General features: G+C 44.8%; 1 protein-coding gene across 1 annotated transcript in view; it reads left to right on the plus strand.

Annotated features, from left to right (window-relative positions):
• Positions 1–27,807, plus strand: part of LOC147679698 (tyrosinase-like) — a 204,714-nt gene that overhangs the window by 2,539 nt on the left and 174,368 nt on the right. The window contains exon 2 of the mRNA XM_086943276.1: positions 26,850–27,057. Within this exon, the coding sequence (XP_086799402.1) occupies positions 26,850–27,057 (208 nt within the window). The remainder of the gene's footprint in view (positions 1–26,849; positions 27,058–27,807) is intronic.

Genomic DNA, 27,807 nt, shown 5'->3' on the forward strand with positions numbered 1-27,807 from the left:
TGCATATGTAAAGCTTCAACTTTATTACATGAACAACTGAAAACCCCATATATGATCACATGCTAATGGAAACAAATAAACAAATACATAACAAATAGAACACTTCTTAATCTACATAAGTTTACTTTGCATGCTCTCTGGCTGACAAACATAAAACTGTGGCCAGCACCCCAAACAAAAAAACGTTTTCCTTATGCACTAATGTGCCACAGAATGGAAAAGTGATCTAGCAGTTGGCTATTCAAACTACTATATGGATGACATGATAATTGACCACTAGTAATCCAAAAAATAATCTCAATTTTCGTAATAACAAAAAGGAATGGCTTTCATTCACTTTGGCGTTCATATGTTGCACAATCCTACTAAAAGTTGCAAGGAACTCCTAAAATAAACTTGAATACATATGTAAAGTTTCAGAAAACCTACATGAATAACTAAAAGACACATTCATAGTTACATGATTACATAAACCAATAAACAAGTACATAACAAATACAGTAGATAAAAAGAAAGAAATCACATTAAATATGATTGCCGCTCTATAGTTATAGTTAGTATTCCCAGAGATAGGAATTCTTAAGATTTTTGCTCTCTATTAACCATTTGGTGAATTACCACAAAACATTTCAGACCTATGTCAAGTCAAGTCAAGTCAAACCACTTTATTCGATTACTTAAAATCATAAAAGTATGCTATACATGTACGAAAAACATTAAAAATATTAGTTAAAAATGTATTATACAGGATAAAAATACAGTACAAATTCATTAAAACAACATTAACAATCATTTCTAGATTTGAAGCAATTGATTGGAATACATTGTCACAGTATTAAGAGGGTTGGATTTCTTGTGCGGCTTTCTGTCTATCCCTCTTATTTCTTACAGACGCGGCAAGAAAGCTGGCAACACAAAACATAATTACCGGGGATTCCAACAGTTGTAAAAACAATAAATCAGGTTTACACTGGATAAAATTCATTTTTTTTAGTAATGGAAGAATAAACCTTTTCCTGGCATCATGGTACAAAGGACAAAAAATCATAAAGTGCATGGTGTCTTGGGGAGAGAAATCGTCACATTTACACGGGGCAGCATCTTCAGGTCTACTCCAGCCCTCCAAATCCCAAAGTACAGTGTGTATTTGGTTGAGCCGGAATTTTGTCAGTAGCCATCTATGAAAAGAATTTGTCACTATGGACAGATAAGGTGACATCGCTACTGACAAAGTAACCAAAACATGGGCCCTAACCGATATTTTACCTAGTTCTACTGCTTCCCGCTCTGCCTCCCTTAACTTAATAAAGTTAATTTTTACCCACTCTAGGTCAGCCTTGCATAGAGATTCTGGATTGGAAAAGATCTTAGGTCGCCCCACATCCATGGCTAACATTTTTATATAAGACAACCACTGGATTTATTTCCTATTGTCAAGGTTGATACAGTCCTTTAGGATCTTATGATTTAGGGAAAGGTTCGGATTCAGCCAGATTTTGATCCATAGCAGAATGGGGGCTATTTTAATTATGTCTGCTATGTAACTATCCCCAATTCAAGATGAACAGAGTGGGTTGCTGTAGATTGCGGGAGGCCTAGGAGGGACCGTAGAAATTTGTTTTCCTCTGTTTGGATGGGGTCGGGTTTGGTAAATCCCCATATTGATGCCCCATACCTTGCAATAGATATGGTCTTGGCTTTATAGATTGCCAAAATCGCCTCATAGGGTTTCCCCCCAGCCTTTTAGTAAAACCTAACACTGCGGCTGAAGAACTTCTCACTGCATTTACCTTTATTGAAAGCTGAAGGGACCATGAACCCCTATCATCAAAAACTACTCCCAAATAGGTAAATACCTTCACTCTGGTGATTACTTCTCCGCCACAGTAAAAGGACTTAACTTTATTTTTAGAGGCACCCAGTGACATGACGTGAGATTTGCCATTATTTACCACCAGATCCAGGCTTTTCATAAAACCCCCAAATGAGTCCAGTAATCTTGGCAGGCCTAGCGGGGCCCTTGCTAATAGAACAGCGTCGTCCGCATATAGGAGCACCGGAACCGGTGTACCTCCCATGCGTGGGATGTCGGGAGTCGCTGTTAACAGGTTGACCTCCAACGAGTTTACATACAGCGTAAACAACATGGGGGCCAAGATGCATCCCTGTCGCACCCCTCTACCGGACTTAAAACTTGACGTGCATTTCCCCTCATTCGTCATCCTAATTGAGACATTTAAGTCTTTGTGCAGCTCGGCCAGGAAATACACTGGAGGCCGATCAAGGCCCAGCTCCAGGAGCATTGTCCACAGATATGACCTATTGACTAGGTCAAAAGCCGTGGACAGGTCCATGAAACCCAGAAAGATAGAGCCCCTAGCCGCCTTTGTGTATTTAGCTATTATTAGGTGTAGGTTCAGACATTGGTCCTCCGTCCTCCTTCCCGCTCTAAAGCCATACTGGGCATCTGGCAGTATGTTGTTGTCAGTAGCCCACCCTGTTATCCTTGCTAGAATAACCATCCCCAGGATTTTTATGGAGGAGTCCAGCAAGGATATAGGCCTATAGCATCTAGGGTCTCCCCTTTGGCCCTTCTTGAACACTGGGATTATTGTTGATCGAGACCAAGATTTAGGGAATCCTACACAGGCCGAGGTATTAAAGACCTTAGTCAAGATATTTGCCCAGTTATACGGGTTTGCCTTGTACATATCTGAGGGAACGCCATCAGGGCCTGGTGCCTTTTGACCTGCTGAGCCTTCAATTGCTTTAACAACTTCCGCTAAATGAAATATTACTGGCATGACAGGAGGTTCTGAGGCTGGGGCCACGAAGGTTTCTAACTCTAAATGACTTCCATATATTTGTTCAAAGTGGCTCAACCAGTCCTCCTCTGCTATATTTACTTCTAAAACATTATTTTGAGTGTTGGAAAACAGGGGCATATTAATAATAGACCAGAATTTTACACTATCTTTTAGGGTTGCTTTATCCATAAGCTCAGCCCACGCATCATGTTTCATTTCTTTTTTCCTTTCCTGTACTGCTCTTGTGTACTCTCTTCTAAGCTGAGCAACCAGAGCTTTGTTCCTTGGTAGCTCCTGAAGAGCTTTTTTAAGGAGATTATGGGATTTAGTGCATTTATGGTCAAACCAGCCCTTTACCGGTTTATTTTTAGTTTGTCGACTTTTGGGTGTAAGTTCTTTGGCTACTTGGGAGCAGATAGCTTCATAAGAGGTTAATACCTCCACCCCATTTGAGAGGGGATCTCCACAGATGTTTAAGTCGTGAGCAGCCTTAACGATGATGGTGTTAAAAAAGTCCTCTGGGACCACCTTACTCCATTTTAGCCTCCTCCCCTGGTCTTTGGCTTTAACTTCCACTACAGCCAGTGGCGGAACGATTTTGTTTAAAAGAGAAAAAACATTTATCAACTGAATTACCACTGGATTGTGGTCACTAAAAGAAGACGGTATAGCATTATAGGAAATAACATATTTTAAAAGTCCTGAAGAAAGAAATATGTAGTCAATTATTGTTTCACAATCCCTGCCTATATATGTGGCAACATGGGTACTTTTATCAAAAAACCCTGCTTCAAACAAATCGTTATTAGACAGGAGTTTCTCCAGAGCTTCACCCTTGTTGGAATGCTCAAAATGTTGTGGGGTTGTGAAGTCTGGCCCGTCATTATCAATTAATAGACAATTCTGACTACATAAGTGCACATTAAAATCACCCAACAAAATATATTGGCAGAAAGTGGTTTGCTTTGCATTAGAATTATTTAAACATTCAGTCAACCACACCAAATGTTCATTTGGGGAATCCCCTTGCTGCGAATTATAGCAGTTCACTAGGATTATTTTAGTGTTATTTGTGAGGTTTAGTTCCAGGATAAGAAAATTATAGGAGGCACAGTCTACCCTTTTAACTTTCCCCCTTACATTCACAGATACCAATAGCACAAGTCCCCCTCTATCTCTCCCGGCTGATAATCTTAGTGCAGGGACAAAATACGAGGTGAAACCATACATCCAAAAGTCACAGTCCATATCCCATGTCTCTTGGAGAGCCACAATATCATGTTGCCTAACAAAATTTAACCAGTTGCAGTCCTCTCTCTTGGAACGCAAGCCAGCAACGTTCCAGCTTAACATCTTAACCGTTTCCCCCTCGGGATTACACATAGTTTCGGGGTTACAATGGTTGGCGGGAGGAATCAAATTAAGGTGATCAGGTGCCCGGGAAACCAAACCTGTGACAGACTCTTCTCTTGTTCCCTCACCAGCCTCTCATCAATCGCACAGTTCTAAGCCAGAGAGTACATCAAATCTGTTATGTGTGGCAATGTTAGGCCTGTAGTTAAAATAGTTCTCTCCACCGGGTCTATGGAATGAACCCGGCGTCTGGGCCAAGACAGGAGTAAATGGTCTCATTCTCGCGCTATGTGGGGGCACTCTTGTAAGATGATTATAAAAGAACCCAAGAGGTCGCACACAGGTACTGTTAGCATTGTATGTCATGGAGGCTGCTTTTAACAGAACTGTGGCCACATGTTGTGGGTGTCTGAAATTTACAATTACGCAGTCCCCATTACACGTCTTTCTGGAGGACCCAATCCAATTTGCCCTTCTAGTTGTTATGATGTCAGGGGAAAAATTTATAGGGAAACCACACCTCCTGTTCAACCACGACACAGTTTTGTTTTTAAGGGAGTCGTGCGATTCCTCAGGTGTCTGAGCAGATTGCATATCATGGACAGGAACATTGGTTAAAACAACTACGTAGGGGGTGCACTCCGGAGGAAGGTTTATAAATGTACTTCTCCTTGCCGGATTAATTCTAGATGTGACATCAGGCCCTGTTGTTGGTCGTGTGACTACACTCACTGCAGTGGTAGGGGCTGATGTGACTGGGTCTGTTCTAATTGTATGCTGGGTAGAATGCTGCTGGTTTTCAACTCTAACTACCTGCTATGACCCTACTCTAACTACCTGCTCTGGCCCTCCTATGCCCTTCTCTGCCTGTTTAGTGCTGTCAGCCATTGATAAATGTTTAGACAGCAGCCCTCCTAACCTTTTTACTTCGACAGTGACACTGTCGAGTTTGCGCACTAGGGGTTGTACATACAGTTCTAATTTCGCTTCAAACTTGGCTTCCAGAGAGCGAAGTAGTTCAGAAAATTGATCTGGACTTACTGTGTTACTAGCCACATTGCTTTCGTACTGTACTTTAGTAGACTCATCTGTGTTGTTCTGCGCTAGTAAGGGGGTATCTACACTTCTTTTAGAATGCTTCCCCCCCCTTTTATTTTGTTGTTTCCTTCAATTTCTAACAGGTCTAGTGATAGGCAGGGCTTCTTCATTGTCATCGCTTGCTATATTTAAGTCTACTACTGGGGGCTCAGTGTGAACCTGGGCTACCACCGTGGTTACCCCAGTGAGATCCATTTTAGGGGTAGCAGTCTCTGGCGGGTTCTCCAAGTGGATAAGGGGATCTTGGGTAGAATTGGGAGGACTACCCCTCCCCAGAGAGGCCCTCCTGTTGTTATTGATTTTATTTACCATCTTCACCAGGTAATTATCAAAAGGGCCTACCCCCGATGTGAATTTCTCCTTTGAGCCACTTGGCATGGTTTATCCTATGGCCTAAGATAATAATACTGGGGTGGAAAATACAACCGAATATGTATCCGATACGGTATAAACAAGTATATAACAATATTTTAGGTCGACACTTTACCGGATACGAATGTCCTTAAACTCTGAGGGACCAGACACAATTTTGGCCAGGGTATGTGGCCCAGCCCTGCCTCTTCCTGTCTATGACTGTCATAGACTGCCCCGCCCTTGTCCCGGGCTTCTCCCGGGCTTCTCCCGCGACGCGGAGGAAGAGGGTGTTTCTAAAGCGCCTCCTGGCGCGTTCCTGGCATTGGCGGCTTCCGGCCGCGTTGCAGACTGGAGCCTGTAGTCCCTGGTGACAGCGCTCTCCCCCGCACAGCGGCCGCAGAGCGAGATGAAGGTCAGCTGCGGCAGCGGGAGGAGAGCAGGGAGATACGGGCCAGGTCAAGCAGCCCAGAGCAGGAAAGACACGACCTCCGGGTCAGGAGGCCCCCCCGCAAGGCAGGTGAATGACAGCAAGGCAAATGACGTTGCCAACAGGGTCCCCCAGCTCCACCGAGGAAGAGGGTGTTTTTAAAGCGCCTCCTGGCGCGTTCCTGGCGTTGGCGGCTTCCGGCCGCATTGCAGGCTGGAGCCTGTAGTCCCTGGTGACAGCGCTCTCCCCCGCACAGCGGCCACAGAGTGAGATGAAGGTCAGCTGCGGCAGCGGGAGGAGAGCAGGGAGATACGGGCCAGGTCAAGCAGCCCAGAGCAGGAAAGACACGACCTCCGGGTCAGGAGGCCCGCCCGCAAGGCAGGTGAATGACAGCAAGGCAACCGACGTTGCCAACAGGGTCCCCCTATGTCATTTTCTACATTTTGTGATAATGTACATTTTTGCGGTGAATCCTTGAGTGGGTGCCAATATAAACGGGGGGTCTCAAAGTGCACTTTCCACCAATGCATGTTCCATTGACTATTGTATTTGGTGTTGGGACAAAACTGCATAATTGGCAATAAACCTGAATCAAGCAAACACAAGTAGATGATGGACGGAGTGCAGAAACTTTTCAGACACTCACCCCAGTCACAGTTCTGGGTTGAATCCATCATCGTTCTTTAGCTCACTTCGGCACCCCAGTTCAGACACAGCTATATGCCAATCAATCTTGACCGTGTGCTTCATGGGAACAGTCCAGCCTGAACTGACTAGCCATGCCTTCCTTGGACCGGAAACAAGCATCCTGGGACCGGTTTTGGGCAAACAGCCCTCATCAGCCAGGCTAGCTTGAGTCCAGTGGCAAAGCGAGCCAGGGACCCACGCCTGGGCGAATGTATGTCATTACATCGCATACCAATATCACGCGTGCCATTAAAACGCGGGTATTACTATGCAATGTCAATGACAACAACATGCCTTTACATCGCAAACTTTTAACACAACTATGCCTTTACCACGCATGCCATTACAAAGCAAAGGCATGAGTGGTAAAGCTATACTCATGGTTAAAGTGTGCAAGGTAAGTGACTACCCTACCCCTGCACACCCTTCCTCCGACCCCCAGTCCTCTCCCTACAATAACACTACACTATCCTGCACAACCGCCCACCACTACCCTAAAGCATTACACTACACAAACACTACAACACTACCCTGAACCCTAAAACACTACACAAACACTACAACACTACCCTAAACCCTAAAACACTACACTACACAAACACTACAACACTAGCCTAAACCCTAAAACACTACACTACACAAACACTACCACACTATCCTAAACCCTGAAACACTACACTACACAAGCATTAAAACACTACCCCAAACCCTAATGCACTACACTACACAAACACTACAACACTACCCTAAACCCTAAAACACTACACTACCCAAACACTACAACACTACCCTAAACCCAAAAACACTACACCTACACTACAACACTACCCTAAAACACTACACAAACACCTCAACACTACCATAAACCCTAAAACACTACACTACACAAACACTACAACACTACCCTAAACCCTAAAATACTACACAAATACTACAACACTACCCTAAACCCTAAAACACTACACTACACAAACACTACAACATTACCCTTAACCCTAAAGCACTACACAAACACTACAACACTACTCTAAAACACTACACTACACAAACACCACAACACTACACTAAACCCTAAAAAACTGACACTACCCTAAAACACTACATTACACTTCTCAAACACCCAAAAACTACCCTAAAACATAAAACACAGCCCCACTACCCTAAACTCTACAAAAGTAACCCCCAAGCGCAACCCCCCTTACCTCACTCTACTTGTGGTTCCTCTCTCCTGCTTCCAGCGTTGTCTGAGTGGCGGTGCACGTCGTTGTGAGGGAACAGCCTCAGTTTCCTCACAACGATGTGGATAGCCATTACATCACATGCGTTATAAAAGTGCATGCGATGTAATGGTATGCATAGTAATGGCTACGCGTTATTACATCGCCTGCGTTGTAACGCATGCAATGTAATGGCTAATCGTGATAAAAATCGCATAGTAATGGCTGTTTCCCCGTCTGGGCATACACTGCCAACTTAGGACAAACAAATTAAACACAAGGACATGATGAACGGAGCGCTGAAACATTTCAGACACTCACCCCCAACCACAGATCTGGGTTGAATCCATCATCGTTCTTTAGCTCCCTTCGCCACCCCAGTTCAGACACAGCTATATGCAAATCAGTTTTGACTCTGTGCCTCTGTGCCTCATGGAAACAGTCCAGCCCGAACTGCCAAGCCATGTCTTCCCTGGAACGGAAACAAGCATCCTGGGACCAGTTTCGGTCTAACAGCCCTCATCAGCCAGGCTAGCTTGAATCCAGCAGCAAAGTGAGCAAGGGGCCCACTTCTGGGCATACTCTGCCAACTTAGGGCGAACAAAGCAAACACAAGGAGATGATGGACGGAGCGCTGAAATCTAAATCAGGCAGGAGATTTGTGAGGCCAAAAAATGGTTTTGTTTTCTAAGTCTCCAGCCTAAAATTGCCTAAGCATAAATAGAAGTCACTAGAGGAATACCTTCTCCCCATTATTTTTTGAAAATCTCTAGCTTTCATCTTCTAAAATGTTGCCATGTATGAAACAGCTGAACGGATTTATATGAAATTTGGCAGGATTATACATTATGGTGCGCAGACGATTCTTTTTGTGTACTACAGATACATAGTGTATGTATTTTTCAAGTCATAAGGCATTTAAACTTTGTGAGGTCTGCGACTGTGATACTTTCATGTAATTTCACAAACCTAGGTGAAACTAGTGCTGTACATAGTGACGGGAAGTCAATATATGCTTGGATAATGACTGCCTTTACAAAAGTTCAAGACATCCATGTTATTTTAAAGCCACTTTACCAGTGCTAGCTTAGGGCCTTAGATATTGGTAAGTATTAGTTTTCTTGTTTTTTGTCTATATTGTCACTTTAGTTAAGTGGTAATAGGTATCGAAAAATAATTATTAGTTTCCATGCATTTAAAAAAAAAGTTACGGAGTACAGCAGTACCACCTAGAAAGTACAGTGATGCTTACAAAAAATCAAAATCAAGAAATCTTAAAATGTTTTTAAAACTCTAGAATACACCACTATTTCAAAAATATAGTATTCTACGGTGTGTTTTCACTTTTTAACATGTTTAATTCTGTAAAATAGTGTATTGAGTACCATGGGAATACTTACAAAATACCGCACAAATACTGCATAACTAGATAAACATTTTCTATAAAATATGATGCTTACTTGGTATAAGCGCAAAACTCCGTAAACCTAATTGAAAAAACAATAAAAAAATATAAATACATTTCCATATGATATGATATGATATGATATGATATGAAAGGGATTTGTATAGCGCACTATCACTCCAAGGAGCATCTTGGCGCTATGACTCAACTAAGCTGATGAGGATGTCCCCAGCTATACTGGCTCCAGAGAAAGAAAATTCACATCAATAATTTGCATGCTGAATCCGACAGACTATATATCCAGGTCTTTAGGGATTTCCTAAACCCTTGTTCGGATGTGATCTCATGTAGCTGGTAAGGTAGTTTATTCCATGCCCTTGCGCCAATCACTGCAAGGGATTTACCTCCCTTCGTTGAAAGTGTAAATTTAGGGACAATTAGCAGGTTGGCAGTAGCGGACCTGAGATTTCGAGAAGGGTGGTATCGTGCAAAACTTTTCGGGATGTACATCGGGCCCTGCATGTGAAAGGCCCTATAGGTAATAGTTGGGATCTTAAACAAAATGTGTTTGTGGATAGGGAGCCAGTGAAGGGCATCCAATGCGGCAGAGGCCGAGGACTTTCTAGGCCATCTAAGTACCAGTGTAGCGGCCGCATGCTGGACCATCTGAAGTCTGTGCATGGCCGATTTGTTTGACCCTGCATACAGGCTGTTACAGTAGTGCAGGACACAACTGATGTCTTAAACATACTAGAAACTTTAGAATACGACCCCAATCAACAATTCCTGGTAACAATCGACATCGAGTCGTTATATACCAGCATACCCCAGTAAGCCACGCTGGTGGCAGCAGCGCGGGCGCTGGCAGCTAGCGAGTGGTCTTATGACACACCACAATCCTTTGTCCTCCAATGAATAGAGCTAGCCCTCACCCGCAATTACTTCCAGTACAAAGACCAGCTATACTTACAGATATCCGGTACTTCGATGGGGGCTACATTTGCCCCCAGTCTTGCCTGTATTTATGTTGGACAATTTGAAACACACTACATTGACGATCCTTCGAATCTTTTCCAGAAGAACATCTGTCTCTGGAAAAGGTTTATCGACGATGTGTTATGTGTGTGGGAAGGCACAGAAACAGAGCTGCTAACATTCTTCACGTGGCTCAACAACCTGGATCATTGTCTTAAATTCACCTGGCACTATAGCAGGGATACAGCAGTATATTTGGACCTTGACATTGTGGCTCAAAATCATCAACTCACCACACATGTCCATAAGAAGCCCACAGATAAGAACTCTCTGCTTCACTATGAATCATTCCATTCTTGAGCGCTCCGGGATAATTTACCGGTAGGACAATTCCTCCGTTACCGGAGAAATTGTAGTACCAGAGAGAAATACGTGGAATCAACCAGTGATCTGGTGAAGAAGCTGGAAAACCGTGCCTATCCCAAAAGTGTTGTGAAGTCAGCATGGAAGAGGGAACTCAATACACCGAGGGAAGTACTATTGGAAAGAACTACAAAGGACAGAGGAGAATGCTTACCTGTGGTTACTACGTTTGACCCGTTATCTACTAGGATTCGGCAGATTCTTAGAAAACACTGGCACCTTTTAAGTACCAGTAACTTTAAGATGCCTCCTCCACGGTTCGCATTTAAGAGGTTCCAAAATTTGAAAGACAGACTGGTACACTCAGGTACTAGACAGAAGGCACCAGCAGTAGACACACTAACTGGACACTATCCGTGTGGAGGATGTTCCGTGTGTGGGCTAATAAAAAAAAAACAAGAGTGTTCAACTAGTGAATGGAAGGACTTGGCATTTGAACAGCTTAACCAACTGTAATACTGCTAACATAATTTACCGCTTGACGTGCTCATGTGGACTACATTATATTGGACTAACTACGAGTAAAGTGAAGATACGTATACAAGAGCGTTTGAGCACGATCAAATCCAGCCTATTGACGACTAGACAGGTCGAGCATTACAAGAAGTTGAAACATCAACCTAGAGAAATTTGCTGTGTAGTCCTAGAAAAAATCCGGCGAGACCCTACTAATATTGAGACCAGGCTGATAAGTAAAGAAGCCCGTGGATTTACCAGGAAAAAGTGGACAGAAAAGGCCTGAACGACCTTATTGAATGGAATAAGGTAATCACACAGTGATGTGGTCATACCAGGAGGGCTCTCCTGAGTTAATGGTTTAGACCCACTGAGAATAATCAACACATATGCCCAGCACATCGCCGAGCCCAGTTAACGTTGAAGTAGACACTATGGAGGTGTACAGGGTCTCGACAGGGGCTGCGCAACATTTCAATAGACATGAGACTTAGTATGAGCAAACACTATTGTGTTTTATTATCCCCTATGAGTGAAGTGTTTCGGAATGCACAGAATTGGCAAGTCCGAATCACATGACATATGGGGCACAAAGAACACTATCCCATGGCAGTGGGTAATAGTTGGTTAAAATAAAATAATAACGATATACTATGCAGGCCTTTTCATCGTCAGTGCTATAGGCAATCAACATCACATATAGGCTGGTGGGGTATGTATCGAGGGTGAGGTTCACATAACAAGTCATTTCTGTGCATACATTCCACTTCGAGTAAGTTGTAAGGACTTATTAGGACTATTATGTCAGCATACTAAACATATTAGCACTTTTTCACCACTCTAAGATGGCCAATATCGGGCATTGGGACACGTGACGTACACATGCACGTCACGTACGTGATGACGCGGCACGCTGGCGCGTCCGCAAAAGTAACACCATTGGGAACACAGTCCTGAGTAGCGGGAACGGGAGCCCGATTCGAGTTAAGACCGATTGCAGATGATGGTAAGAGGCAATGCTAGAGCCGGCTCGGGTAAGATGCTAGCACAGCTGTGCCAGCGTGGAAACTATGCAGGGGCAGGCTTACACAGACCGCAAGGTTGTGATAGATACGATGCATGCGAGGTAATTTTTATGTGCCATTAAATCTAGCAGTGCAGTCATAAGCGGTATACGCACAAAGGGTGATACTCGACAATTATTTTAGTGCTAAGTGGAGGGGAGGTAGCTAATAATTGGGACTCGAGCAAAAACTGATCCAATTTAAGACATGTTTTTAGGTCGACATACAGCGACCGCATCACATGAAAGGGGACTAATATTTAATACTGGCATATGAGGAATCACAGGTATGCCGTCATACATCCTCGTGAAGGTAAACACAGCATGTCCTGGATACAGTTGGTATACTAAACAAACTGTTTAAAAGCCCTGTGTTATCTTTTTAAAATTAAGCAGGGCTCGGCCCCAAAAAATCTACAGTCTTGTCCAAACCTACAAACTAAGTCGCACACTGAGATCTTCTGCAAATGGCGATTTTGTTGTTCCAAGATTTAAACTTGTAAAGATGGGGGGTCGGTCCTACTCCCATCTAGGCCCCAAATCCTGGAACGCAATACCTATCGCCCTGAAATCAGAGACTGATTTATTTTGCTTTCGGAAAAAACTTAAGACCCTGCTCTTTCAGTAGATCTGTCCTTTCGCACTAGCTGGCTCATTGCACTGTGTTGTGTTGTCTTTTTTCTTCTTTTGTCTATCCCTGGCGCCGGGAAACCCACTGCAGTAGCTGTTGCGCATTATAAGTTCAAATAAATAAATAAATAATATTTATCAGTGTCACTCTATGTTTTTATTTTTGTTGTTGTGTGTCCATGTGTCTGTAGATTTAAGCACTGGAAGAATCCAGAAATGTGTGGCAAAGGAAACCCCCAGCCCTGAAGAAGTTGCCGACCAAGAAAGACAGACAACGAAACATGTTGGCTTCTTATACATTATAACGAAGTTCAACTGTAGAGTGTAGGTTTTAATAGGAGTAGATACCCAGCACAGAATAAAGAGTATCACATAGCTAGGGATATCTAATCCATTTTTAGTAAAGGTAGAGCGCCGAATAGCGATTCTGGTGCCCAGGGGGTTAGGTGCACATGAATGTAACTAGGTAGAATCACTTTTTGAGTTGTTTATGATTACTTTTCCTTTTACATCATTTTTTGCAATTCATTTCATTTATGGTTGGAAGGAGCCAATGACGATAAGAGGAACAAACTGACGAGTACCAGTCAGCAGTTCCTTGGTGGTTGCTCCCGTGAGGTTCCTTCCTTCCCCACACACATTTTTCTACGGACACCTAGTAGAGTGCCTGATTGATAGCCAAGCAGGCTCATATAGACACACAATGGGTTTTAGAAGATATTAAGAAGGCACACTCAGTCGATAGAAATATAGTAGGTGTCAGATTTAAGCAAATCCACACACACGAATAGACAGTTGATGTTAGATAATATCGCCTATAAAGATTAGGACAAGGTTTTTTTGTTGTGTACATTGTGAGTGGAGGGCACCCTGGGTCCTTTGTTCTTCCCTCTAAGCTCCAATTTATGAGGGTGACAAAATCAATGCCTGGACTAATATCTTTTGGAAAAGGAAGCACGGGAAGGATCTTCCTAATCATTCTTAGAATTCCGAAGCAGCTAGCTGCTACCTTACATGCCTGCTCATTGAAATCTACCTTAGAATCAAGCCATACCCCTAGACTCTTAATATGATCTTTAGGGACGGGGTAGTCCCCAAACATCTGGGCCAAATGGATCCCATAGTCAAAGAAGTGGGATAACCCAGAAACATGACCTCAGTCTTGGCTCCATTTAGCTTCAAATAAGAGTCATACATCCAGTTAGACACCTTTTCAAGGCATAAAGCTAGATTCGAACCGGAGTTCTATTTTCCGTCAAGTGCACCACCAGCTGAGTATCATCAGAGTAGGTAATAATTTGAATAGCAAAAGGAGTAACTATGTCCGCTAGCGAACTCATATAAACATTAAATAGGGCGGGACTCAGGGACGAGCCCTGAGGCACCCCACATCTGAGTAGCATTCTCTTGGAGATGGTAACATCTTCAAATACAACAAAGGTTCGATCTTATAGATAGGATTGTATCCATTCTAATGCAGTTCCTGACACTCCGATCAGTCTTAGACTTTAAACCAGCAATTGATGGTAAACCATATCGAAGGCTGCGCTGAGATCTAATAATATGAGTGCAGCGCAGGGCCCGCCATCTAAGATTTTCCTTAGTTCTTCCACTGCCATCAACAGTGCAGTTTCTGTACCGTTTTGTGGTCTAAATCCATTCTGTGATGGATGTAGATGAGAATTTTCTTCGAGGAAGAGAGATAATGTCCGGTTTACGTGCTTTTCTGCTAATTTGCCAGTGCCTGGTAATAACGAAATAGGCCGATAATTAGCCAAAACCTTGGGGTCCAAATTAGTTTTTTTTAAAAGTGCTTTCACCATGGCCTGTTTCCATTGAGAAGGCACTCCATCAGTTGCCAGAGAAGCATTAATCACATTTAAGACAACAGGAGACATGTCTCAGTAATTAAGTTTAAAATATTGGGGGTTACTACATCTGATGGTGCTCCAGATGTAAGCTGATTAAGGAGACTTTGGAGAGAGGAAAGACTTAAAGGAGGAATAGCCTCCAATAACAAATTTCCATTTCGACCTGTCTCTTCAGGAATCACAAGGCATGTAGGAGAGGAATTGTTAGGCCCCTTTCTACAACAGGCATATGCTACGCACGCTTTTTGCAGTGGCACGCATCAGCTATGTGACACAACATGTTCTCCTCAAAGCCAGCATGAATTTCCGTGGGTAGAAGTTTTGCTCTGTCACTGGCCCTGCACAGCTGCTGCCCAGGGCAAAAGTCGCTCACACACTGTTTTCGAGCACAATTGTTTACTTATCATGGAATTGTAATTCAGCAATTCCGTTGCAGGGACTAAAACGTCCCGTCAACCTCTAAAGAATTAACATCCAGACCGCTGCTAATTAGAGGAGTAAAATGGCGATCACCCTTCCCAATGCACCAGTACTTAGCTCATTTGTGTAGGAAGCACATTCCCCCTGCAGCAGCCTCCACTGGCAGCCATTAGCAGAGCACATCTGGCCGCTCTAATGACCACGCGCACACATACCTGACTGCCATCAGACCCGGGGTCTAATCCTCTGCCTGTCCACGTGCTGGGTAAGAATTATTAAACAGTCTTTACTCAGTTCTTGCCTGAATTGTTTTTTTGTTTTGTTGCGTACTAGGGGCTGTTTCCTAGCAACAGATTTTTTTCAGTTGGCATAGGAATAATTTTTCTTTCAGCATTTACATTTACATAGCTCTTGGTTTGGCAATTTATTGTTTCCGTTCACCATCCTTTCAGTGGCATTGCACATGCCTAAGCTGGTGAGAGTGCTACTCTTTTTAGGTTCAATTACCCAAATATATATAAATCCATAGGTAGGAAAACAACTTGCTGCTGAATGCCACATAAAGTTTGAGGTACAAAAGGGGGTGGTGATGGACGGAGCATCTGAATCAATCAAACACTCACACCCATTCAAAAGATCTGGGTTTAATTCATCACCGTTCTTTAGCCCACTCTGCCACCCCAGTTCAGACATGGCTATATGCAAATCAGTCTGACCCTGTGCCTCATGGGAACAGTCCAGCCCGAACTGCCAAGCCATGCCTTCCCTGGACCGGAAACAAGCTTCAGAGGACCGTTTTCTGGCATTCCAGCCGTCTTCAGCCCGGCTTGCTTGAATCCAGTGGAAAAGTGAGCAAGGGACTCACGCCTGAGCATACCCTGCCACACTTATGGCCGCCAAAAGCGGTACAAAAGGGGGTGGTGATGGACGGAGCATCTGAATCAATCAAACACTCACACCCAGTCAAAAGATCTGGGTTTAATTCATCACCGTTCTTTAGCCCACTCTGCCACCCCAGTTCAGACATGGCTATATGCAAATCAGTCTGCCCCTGTGCCTCATGGGAACAGTCCAGCCCGAACTGCCAAGCCATGTCTTCCCTGGACCGGAAACAAGCTTCCGAGGACCGGTTTCTGGCATTCCAGCCGTAAAGTTCAAGGGCATGTTTCATCACATGGAAACCATGCAGGCTCAGCAGGACACAAATAAAATCCCACTCTTCAACTTCAAAATCCTGCCTCTCAATGACTATAAAGCCTTGTGTATTATTGCCTTTGAATATTCCACCAGCGTTTTATTTGATTTACTATTTGATTTACAGTGTTTTTTATAATTAAATAATTGGTATTAATGGGGCTGAAACGATCTTCCTAACTATATTTTACTACTGGTTTCATTACAAATGAATTCTGTAATTCGTTACATACAGCACTTGCTGATGAAATATATTTGTATATTTAAGTTATCAGAAATGTAATTAAGATCAGTTACACATTTCTTATTACGTTTTATTCGTTTATTGCTCCTAGTCAAGTTAATGCGTATTTAAAAGGTTCAGGGTTTCTTTTTCTTATCACTAATGTGGTAGTTGACAGCCAACAGAAAAGGGTTTCATTTCAAATGGCTCGTGCAAGGCTTGGGCTTCTTGACTTGCACCTAATGGAAGTTTTGATCTCTGTAAATACTGGAAGACAAGCAATGTCTGGTCCTTTTAGCCCTCATGTGTCATCTTAATTGACCCTTGTCCTTCCCTCCAAAAACCTTTAGTAATCAGCCTTGAAAGATCTGCAACGAATGGTTTCTTGCCACAGCTTGACAGATTCCTATTAAATCTACACTCCTTTATGTCACTGCACTTCTAAATACAAAACTTTATTGAACGGAGCCACGTTGCTTTAGTAAAAGGAGGCAGTTCCCTTTTAACTTAATAGAAAAAAAAGGAAAATGGAGGTCCGGTAATTCTATATTTTTCTTCTATGGTACGGAAGCACCGCTCTTTCAGGGTGAAATCGTTACTTGCATTACAGATCTTCTACAAGGAGTCCTGTTGTCTGATGACTCTATCTAGGATACCTGTGTCTGTGTACCCATCAACCAAAGGCTGCGGTTAGACATGTTGCACAGCAAACTATAGTTGCACTCCTAAATAAATATTTTTTTTTGGCACTAAACAATAGATTCAGTATGAAGCACCCAGTTAACAGGTACACTTAGTTCTTTGCGCTCAAGCTTTTCTTCTTATCTTGGGGAAAGGTACATTATTTTTTCAAGAAGGTGAAGTGAATTCGCTCTCACTTCTAAGATTTTTCAGTTGATAACGGTGCCACATGTCAAGCCCAATTATCTTACTTAGGTTGGTTGATAGCTTTATTTCGATATGCAGATATCATAAAAGCATTACAAAAATATATAAAACAGCACATCGTAGAAAAACTGTTAAAAGTTAAGAATAAGTGAGATAAAAGAGTTCTGTTTGTACAACAAATAAATAAATGAAAAAGGAATTAAATTGAAATAGACAGTCAGTTAATAAAATCCGTAAAGCCACCATATACTGGCGAGTTCCCAATAGTCTGCAGAGAGGTTTGAGCCAGCGTCTTCTTGGGCGGGTGTAATCGGGGCACTCAAAAAAGAAATGTGCCACAGTTTTGGGCCTAGTTGAACAAAGGGCACAATGAGGTGATACCTGCGTGGGCGTATTCCATCTTGAGAGCAGGTCTCCTAGGGGTAAGGTGCCCACTCTAAATTTGATATAGAGTGCCCGGTCAACAGGTATTGTAATCAGGTCCAGGTAAGGCTCAAAGGCAACAACGTCTTTGATTTTCAAATAATCTGCGGTGGAGTTGCAGTGACGTGGATTGCTGATTTAGGGTCCCCTTCGGCGGGGCAGATTGTGTAGTCCAACAAGACCCCAGACCCAAGTCCCCCAGGAGGTTTTTGATGTCTCTTAGCCACTTGATCTTGTGCCAACCACCCATTCCCATCACCTCTGACAGCCCATCCGCATAAGTTTTCAATTCGGGGACCCTCCACTGGCGAGCCCATAAAAGGAGGGGCCGGAGGCGAGCCTGGTCCCTAATTGATTTACAACCCGCATCCAATAGCACCGGGACTGTTGGGGTGCTCAGCGGGATAGCCAGAAGGTCCTTCAGAAATGTATTCTCTGCCTTGGATAGAGCCTCCGAGTTACCAAGGCCCCATAACTCAGCCCCATAAAGAGATGCCGTGACAGCTCTGGCTTTGTAAATGTCAATTACTGGAGCTACACATTGTTTAGATGAGTTACGATACTCCCTTAACAATGCTCCCCCCACCCTTTTGTGACTAAGGGTCATTTTGTTGATATGGGGTGACCAGCTCATGCCATCGCTCATGCGAATCCCCAAATAATCAAATTCGGAGACTCTCTCAAGAGGAACAGAATTCAGGACTGGTGGACGACCAAGTTTACGTGGAGGATGCATGATCAGATATTTCGTTTTGTCCACATCAATGACCAGCCTTCTTTTTGAGCAAAAATCCTGGAAGCGGTTCAAAAGCTTCTGAAGGCCCTGGGGAGTCTTTGAGATGAGGAGGGTGTCGTCGGCAAACAATAGGGTTGGAATCCTCACGCCCCCCAGGGAGGGTGCGTCTGCTGGTTCGTCAAGCAGGTGCTCTACCACACCATTCGCATACAGGGAAAATAGTGTGGGAGCTAATACACATCCCTGTTGGACGCCCCTGTTGACCGGGATCCTATCGGTCTTTTCCCCATTCTGTCCCCATCGCACCTGTGCATAGTTGTCGTTATGTAATTTGATGAGGAGCAACAGGATGTAAGGGGGCAGCCCGAGACCCTGCAAGACCCTCCAAAGTTCCTCCCTAGGAACCAGGTCAAAGGCAGTCTTTAAATCTATATTGACCAAGTAGAGACTGCCTTTGCCCAGTTCCACCACCTTCCAATGTAGAAGCATCATTCTGAACACTTGTTCAATAGTTCCTGTACCGGAACGAAAGCCTGCCTGTAAGTCAGACAATATGTGGTTTTCGTCCACCCAGTGAAGAATCCTCCCCAGGATCGCCTTTCCCGCCACCTTCTGGGTTGAGTCTATGAGGCTTATTGGCCTGTAGTTCCCCGGTTGATCCCGACAACATTTTTAAAAATTGGAATAACCTCTGCCCCTTTCCAAGACTCAGGGACAGGACCTCCCTCTATGATGGCGTTCAGAAGAGCAGAAACCAGTGTGCCCCATTCACCTGGATAGGCTCGAAGTAGATCCCCTGGGAGCCCATCAGGGCCAGCTGCTTTCAGGGGTACCAAAGATTTGATAATGCTCGTAACCTCCCGTACGGTAAAGGGGTCGGTGGCTCTATCCAGAGAAAATGGGGGAAGGGAGAATGGCTCGTCAAGTGGCCCTTCTACTGCTGAGTATAGGGCCTTGAAGTGGTTAAACCACGTCTGGGCTGGGATCGTACAAGTCCGCAGGGTGTCGTCATGACGGTTCCTACTGCCCACAAAGTCCCAAAATCCCTTAGCATCTCTCCCTCGACTAGCGGCCAAGAGATCCTGCCAAAAGTTATCCTCCCATTCTTTTTTTGTAATTTTCAAGCAATAGGAATATAGCTTCCTGGCCTCCCTAGTCCTTGTTTGGGACTTAGATTTCACTGCTTCAATAAGCAGTGTCTTGGATTCCCTACACTTGTGGTTGAACCAACCCTGTCTTTTCCCGGGGCGTGTCATAACCCCATTGTGTCTAGCTGGGACAATAAACAAGTTGCTTATGGCCAGGGTTAGATCGCAGAACTGAGCAAAACACCTCCACCGGCCCACCCTCAAGAGAATCCAGATTGTCTAGAGCTGTGGCTAGGAGCTGCGTTATGATGGTCACCTTCTCAACCGAGAGCGTGAGCTTAGCCCACTTCAGCCGTCTGCCACAGTTCGAGACAACTGTTTCACCGGGAACAGTAGTACGTAAAGGCGGGCCCCCTATGCCCTCTAACCACCAGGGAGACAAGGCAAGGGAGAGCAGATTGTGGTCGCTCTCGACAGACGATATAATCTCCATATCTCTCACCGCGCTCCATAGGTGGACGTCAAGCAGAATGTAGTCGATTCTTGACGTGTGGTTTGGCCTATTAAACGTATGGGCTCCCGCTTTGTCAGATCTAGTCCTACCATTAAGGGCCCTCAGGTCAAACTCCATAGTGAGAGAATTAATCTGGAGTGCCACTTCCGTCCATCTCTTGATTGGGCTTAGCTCTAGAGCCGGTATCCCCCTCCTTTGATCTTCCTCCTCCTGGTCTTGGGTGACTTCCGAGCCAAGGGGCTCGAACGTGCAGTTAAAGTCACCCGCGACCAGGGTACATAGTTTGTAAGGGGAAGACCTAAGCAATCTCTCTAGAAGAGCTATAGTAGGTGATTGTCTGCCTCCCTTTATACCCCGAGCATAAATATTGAAGATGTTAAGAATGACACAACCCCTGGAGTTTTTTAAGGTAATATTGAGGAGATCCGGGCAGTTAGTTTGGTGCTCCTCTACCCTGCAGTTAAGGGAAGAGGCTACCCAAATAAGGAGGCCTCCAGAGGGACGTCCCCTGCCTGAATCAGGGTAGACAGCAGGTATATAGTGGGATGAATAACCCGCCTTGTGTGAGGGCTCCCTACTCCATGTCTCCTGGAACACACAGATGGAATACTCCTCCACAAGGGCATTCCAGTCAGGCAAAGCCAACTTCCTATGTAGTCCAGCCACGTTCCAGCTGAAAACCCTAATAGATGGGTCCGTCACAGCTGCAGCGCTACTGGACGCGACCGTGCCAACCGGACCTGCCTTGGCCGGAGTGGGAGGGTCAATATCATCTTCATTCGTGTCCCGCCCCACACCTGATTCCCAACTAACCATTGAGGCTACCTGCTTCCCTGTAGGGATAAGTGGGCCAGTCAGCGTTAGGGACAAGTGGAGAGCTCCACCAGATGTAGAATCCCCCCGAGCCTCCCCGAAGGAATCAGCAAGTCAGTACCCCCTAGGACCCCATCTCGACCCTGGCCATACTGCATGCGGCTGGAACAGAGGTATTGCAGGATACCATTGACTACCAAAGGTGTTTTGGTAGGTGTCCACGGGGGGTGGGCCAGGGCGTTGCATAACTGGCCGCGGGTAAAAGTATGTTAAGTCGATCACGTCAATGCCTGGTCCACCCGCAGCCTGCTTAGAATTGCAGATTGCATGGGCAACTCTCATATCTTGAAAGTTGACTACCACACAATCGCCTTTGAATGGTTTCTTTCCCTGTCCAATCCATCCTACCCTACGCACTCCAAGAATCAACCCATCCACACCCCTGGGTAGGGGTTTGTTGGCTTTTAGCCAGTGCATGGTTTTATTCTTCAGTGCCTGGTGGGTTTCCAACTGAGCGTCCTTCAGAATGGGAACATTAATAAGGACAGCAATGTATGGATGGCACTCTGGGGGGAGATTAACTGGCAGACATTTTGGAACCGCCTTCTGCGGTATGACCGCTAGAGAAGGAGCTTCAAGATGGCTCATAGCTGCTTTTGCCTTGGTGGCTGAGGCAGCTCCCCTGGCATCAACAATTGGCTGAGCTGGTCGTTTTGGCTTAGATTGGGTCCCTCCCACTTGCAACTTCTTTTGGTCTGGTTTGGACTTTGCATTCCTCGCTATCAGGGGGGTACTAACATGGACCTGGGCAGTGTGAGTGATAGTTCCCGGTTTTACAGTAGCAGGGGTCACAAAGACATTTGTCAAGTCCTTCCCTGCTGCTGAAGTGGTTACAGACGTTGACGGGAGTGTTACCTGAAATGGGCCCCCTATAACCCCCTTTCCGTCATTCCAAACCACATTGTCCTCCCTAGATTTAGACTGGAGTTTGATAAGGGTTTTCAGGGAAAAAAGTTATCTCAGGTAGTCTGTTCAAACCTATCCAACCTGTCCCCCAAACCCTTAACTTGATCGATAAGCGGGACCAGTAGGGACTTAACCAGATTCTCAATAAACTTAGAGGAAGGCAATTCGTGTGGTACTGCTGGTAGAGCAGGGGCGATAGGGTTTGCCTGTACCACTTCAGTCGCAGCTACCAAGGAAGCATTTCCTCCCATTGGTTCAGAGGTCAGTCTAGTAGAACCATGGCTGTTTGATGGGCCGGGGCCTCTTGGGACATGCTTCCTCGGGCGCTTGTGGAGTGATGTAAAACTACCCTTCCGCGTACTAGCAACCCTTTTCCTTTTAATACGAATCAAGGAGTCATGTGCCAAGCACGACAGGTTCGAGGCCAGGGGAGGAACTTGAAGGGGCAATTGGCAGACCTGGCCGATGAAAGGGCTTGGAGGTACAACAGATCGATGTCCCGTGACCACTGGACTAGAGCTAAGGGGCAAGGATTGTGCTACCAAACTTTCCAACCTATCAATGCTTGCCTCTTTTGCTGCAATCCGTGGCTGCTCGGACATGATCCCAGGAAGAGGGGAAGTAGGATGGGTAGGAATTGGAGACAGGGCCTGTGCCACTGCTCCTAGTGAGGAGCATCTAACCGGAAAAGAATCTTGGGAGAGGCGGCGCTCCGTCATCAAAATCTCCTTTTCAATAACAGCAGCTACTCTTGTGATGAATTTGTCCATCGTGCCTATCATAGAGCTCCCCGCAGCACCCTCTCCCCCACCCCTCAAAGCTTTCCCAGAGCGGGTAGACATTTAGGCGGCTAAACCCCCAAGGAAACTACTAGCTGTAACACAGAAGATAGCAGATAACAGGGGGGTGGCCCAGCCCAGCCTCTGACAGCCCCTGACTGCCACAGACTGCCCGCCCTTTGCCCGGGCTTCGCTCGGCGTCCCGCTCGCGTCCCACTGAGCGCCAGACGACCTGTTAAGTAGTAGCCGTTGCAGGCGGTGGGGCGTGTCTCACTGGGGGCACAGCCGTGCACACATGAGCAGCGCAGGGACTCCTGGTCTTCAGAGTCCCTGCTTGCACACGCCCTCTGCAGTTAGTGAAGTCCTCCTTACAGCGATTGTAACCGCCCAGGCAGCCTTCGCCCCTCGCTGCTGACCGCGAAGCGGCACCCGCGAAGTGGGTGCTGCGAGCAGTAGCGGAAAACAGCAGTATCCCGAGGGATAGAGGGCAGGCAGGGCAGCTCCGTGGGTCCTTCGACACTCCAGATCCAAGTCAGCGTTTGGGCGTCTTACTTATGGATCTCTAGATCTCAAAAGTATTTTCAGGTACAAGGGATAATGGCAACATGCACATGGCTGCTGCCTCCGTCTCAGAGCTCACCAAGCATTTGCAATGCAATAGGTCTCGCAGAGGCCAGCCCCCAACGAGGTCATCAGAGGCCAGCGCCATAACAGACGCAGAGCCCCCCACACCTCCAGCCAGAACCGGTTTGCGGCGCGAACAGTACGCTGAAAGCGGGAGGAAACCCCCCACCCCCCACCCGGTAGCCACGGCGGCGCCTACGCCCCACCCCCCGGCTAATGGGCTCCATGCAATATTCGAACGGCCCAATGGGGGGAATGGCGCGAACCACGGCCACCTTCGCTGGGGGGGATATAAAACGGCTTCCCCCAGGATGGCTCCTATCTTTGGAGCGGGAGGAGCAGCATGAGAGAGGAATTGTTGACCCACCTACCCACACCTAACGAGCAGCCATGTCGCAGGGCTGCTGGAAGGACAGGAGAATGGGCGAGAAACAACGGGGACAATGGTTGGCACAGAAGCACACCGGGGGGCGGTGTGCTGGGACAGGACCACTTGCCTTAGGATGCCTCACGGCTGGGCGAGGGGACCGAAGGACAGCGGGTAGGACCGTTCACCTTATGATGTCTCACGGCTGGGGGAGTCGGCCTACCAAGAGGGGTAGCAAACGGAGACGGCGCTCGCAGCCCAGCCCCTGCCGGTTGGCAGGGCACAACAGGAGTCCAACAAGGTAGTGAGTTGGGCCTAACTCCGGGACAGCGGCTACACCCCTCCTTCAGTCGGATGTCAAAGCAAACCCAACCAAATCACCTGTCAAGAAAATAATGTTTACAAATTTGTCATGCCACACTGCCATTGACAGCTGAATAAAGGTGGTACTGAGTACCCAGCAATTGATATGTACCCCTAATAAAAACTGCAGCCAACAAATGACCACCACAAGAAATGTATATGTTGGCTTATTTACAAGGAAAGGGGTACTGTTCAAAAGGAGCACAAAGGGGAGAGAGTGGGGCTGGTGCGGGAGTTATCATGTTTGCAAGAATTTGAGCTATTGCCATTAAAAATGAGAATGCACTTTATTTATGTGTTTTGAAAACCTGCAAGTGGGGGGTAAACATGCACTTTGTACTTATAGATCTTGTTTACAAGAAGTCAGGCTGGCAGTAAAAGAGGCACAGTTATTACCAGCCTTGCTTCTCGTAAGCAACAACAACTACAAAGTGCATGTTTACACACAACTTGCAGGTTTTCAAAACACATAAATAAAAAGCATTGTCATTTACAATGGCATTAGCTCAAACTCTCACAAATGCTTGTTTTTTTATGTTCCCAGCTACTTACTCAACCTGTGTTTTGGCCTTGTTGGCCTGTATATGCCTGGATGGGGGAAGAGATGGAACCTTATGTCTTGATAAATGTAACAAAAAGGGTTAAATAAATAAAGAAATTCAAAGCTGTATTGCTACCTTATTAGCAAGCGACAAAAGAGTACAACTGGCCAAGCAGTGGTCAAGTATGTCCAAGACACCAGCTAAATTCCTTACTTTACCACTAACTTTCATCTATGTTTAATTGCCAAATGTTGTTTTATCTTCTTGATTTTGATGCAAGGGAGCCCAAAGTAGCACATTCAGCTCTCTGCTTTTTTTTGCTGCTCCTCTCTCTTGATCTTATTCTAAGTGGGTGCAGTGTCTGAGTTGGGCAGACAGCAGCACCTTTATGAAGATACAAGAAAAGTGTCTACTAGTGTAATGCAGAATTATGCAAATGGTTTCATACAAATATTTGCATATCCCCACTGCTGCCTGTACTTGCTCTCCATTTTCCCAACGTATTTACCATCATCACCTGTATTGTCTCTGCTCTCCACAATGCTAGCTTTGACTTTCTGCCCCACCATCATCCTCTAGATTTCTAGCAGTCACCAGACACTCTCATTCTTCACCTCAGTCAAAAAAGGGCAAAAGATTGCTTTCCACAAGCAGTCTCTTTTGCACCTACTTAGTATAAGACTGCCATGTAAAAGTGGTTAGATCCTCAATGACGTCTGCACTAAAGGTCCCTCCCTCCAAACAAGCTAATATTAGTTGATATTTATGGAAAGTTAGCAATCCCATCATTGGGATCAGCCTCGCTTTACCTCCTACCATCCTCAGCATCAGAGGCTCCTCTTGTGTAGCATAGTAAACCCATTCATTTAAAGTTTAGAAGAACTAGGCCATTACTGGCTCTTCAGATTGCTTGTGTCTACTATCTTTTACATTTCCCGGATCCACTTCCCAAACTAATAATTGCTCCCTTTCCTATTTACAGGCAAAAGCTTTGAATCTTGTGCATGGTCCTGATTGCATTCACATTGCATTATGCCTCACAGGCATCCTTTCTCCTCATGTCCACACTCAGCCCTCTTCCCTATGTCGAGCCTCACTGGTGGCGTCCAATCCTAAGGTTACTCAGCTTTTGAACCTGTCTTTCACACACAATACTAAGCAGCTTTCAAACAAGGCCACAGTGATGAATTACCTTATAAAAAAACTATTTCATTGAGAACAACGGGCACCCAGTATTCCAGGAAACATGGGCAATACAGACATGGAGAAAAAAAATCCCCTAGGAATCATTTAAACATACTTTGATGTGTCAGCAAAGAGCTCCAGTGTATGACAATCTTGCCTAAAAACACAACAGATATATACATCAACAAAAGATATGTGTGGGTGTCACCAGATCATAAATCCATGATAAAAGCAGTTTGACAAAAATGCAGGTGCTTCTAGTAATCATAACATAGCAAACCCATTGGAGTTAAAGTATCTCAACAAACTGGCTCTGCTGCCTAAGAAATCCTACTTAAGAAGTGGCTCACCCCCAAAAACATGAGTTTTTCAGCATTTCAGTCAATAGTAGTATGCCTGGGAGAAATGTTAATTACGCAAGACTAATGCCAGTAATTATTCATTACTCTTCTGATGTGAAATTAGAAAATGTTCACAATTACTCCAGTTTGAGTAATTAAGAGTAATTTGGGGTGAAACTCTTACTTCAGGAGCTCAAGAACAATGAACTAAGAGAGAGTGAGTGACTGCTGGCTACTGCTGTTTGGGTCCTGTAGCATTTAGTTCTTTTTTCTTAGCACAAAATGCATCCTGTGGTCCATTCTGGAAGTGAGGGTGCATTTTGCACTAACAAAAATAGTGTTAAATTAGGGATTATGCTTCTTATACAATTATGCATAACTAAGCGTAATTTTGAGGAAATTACGAGTAATTACACTAGAGAGAAGTATATCATTTGTGCCCACACCTAAATAGAAAGCACAAATATTCATAGCATGACTTAACATAAATGGTTTGAACTAATATGTTACTTTTACGTAACAGTCAATCAAATTATAATTTGCATGTGCTGCTACCCATAACCATGTGCTGTGACTGACCTTTGAACCTAAACAAGCAAATATTTTTTATCTTACAGGCTATTTGCAGCTCTTTTAACTTTCCTGACCAATATTGCTCAGATGTTACAGCAAGCATCATTCCAATAAGAAGGAAGCCAGGCTCGGACCCTAGTAACAGACTCCTGCCATCATGGAGTGACGTGGAAAACACACTGAAATGGACCCAATATGATACACCTCCTTATGATAAAACATCAAAGAACAGCTTCCGAAACATTTTGGAAGGTACATGCTTTCTTGCACATTTATGTATCTAATGAGATGTAGTGCACTTTATAACATAATGAGAATCAATCTATGAAAGGCTGAAAGTGAAATGGATGATATTTTCTCACAAATATGTATACATTTATCTAGCAGGTGCTGCCTCTAACTGAATGAATGACTCAGTTGCCAAATCAGTATTCCAATAAAGCTGTCTGCTCATCTTGCTGCTTTAAGCAGGCAATAACAGTACATTTGCAAATTACTGTACCTCTGGTTCCAAGGCATTCTTGGATCACTGTTAGAAACTGCTTCGACTGTACTGAAAGGATAGTTTACCATCTTTCAACGTGTTCAATAATTGGGGATTATTTTTAATTCTACTCAAAATATATCATGATGAAAGTGAGGCAGCAAGTAAGCCTCCTGAAATATTTTGAGAAACGTTGTGGTTTCCGCAAAATGTGTAAGACTGCAGATCGAATACTAAATACGATTTTCGAACATGAACAAAACTATGTGGCACTGAGAGTGCAGCTAAAGGCAAAAACACACAGCTGCCCATTGTTCTGTTAATGATTATGATGATTAAAGAGTATCATCAAGGCAACTGTACTAGCAGAGCAACCATAAAGCTTGTAATATAAGTAATCCAAGCACAACCCCCACAAAGCTCATAAATTAGGTGATCCAGTGACAGCCCTGGGACAACTAATACTTTTGTTATTACTTTTGCATTCTCCATGATCTCCAAGGCAGGTCAAGGCAGTA

This window comes from Lissotriton vulgaris, chromosome 11, assembly GCF_964263255.1.
Source record: "Lissotriton vulgaris chromosome 11, aLisVul1.2, whole genome shotgun sequence".
NCBI classification, from domain to species: Eukaryota; Metazoa; Chordata; class Amphibia; order Caudata; family Salamandridae; genus Lissotriton; species Lissotriton vulgaris.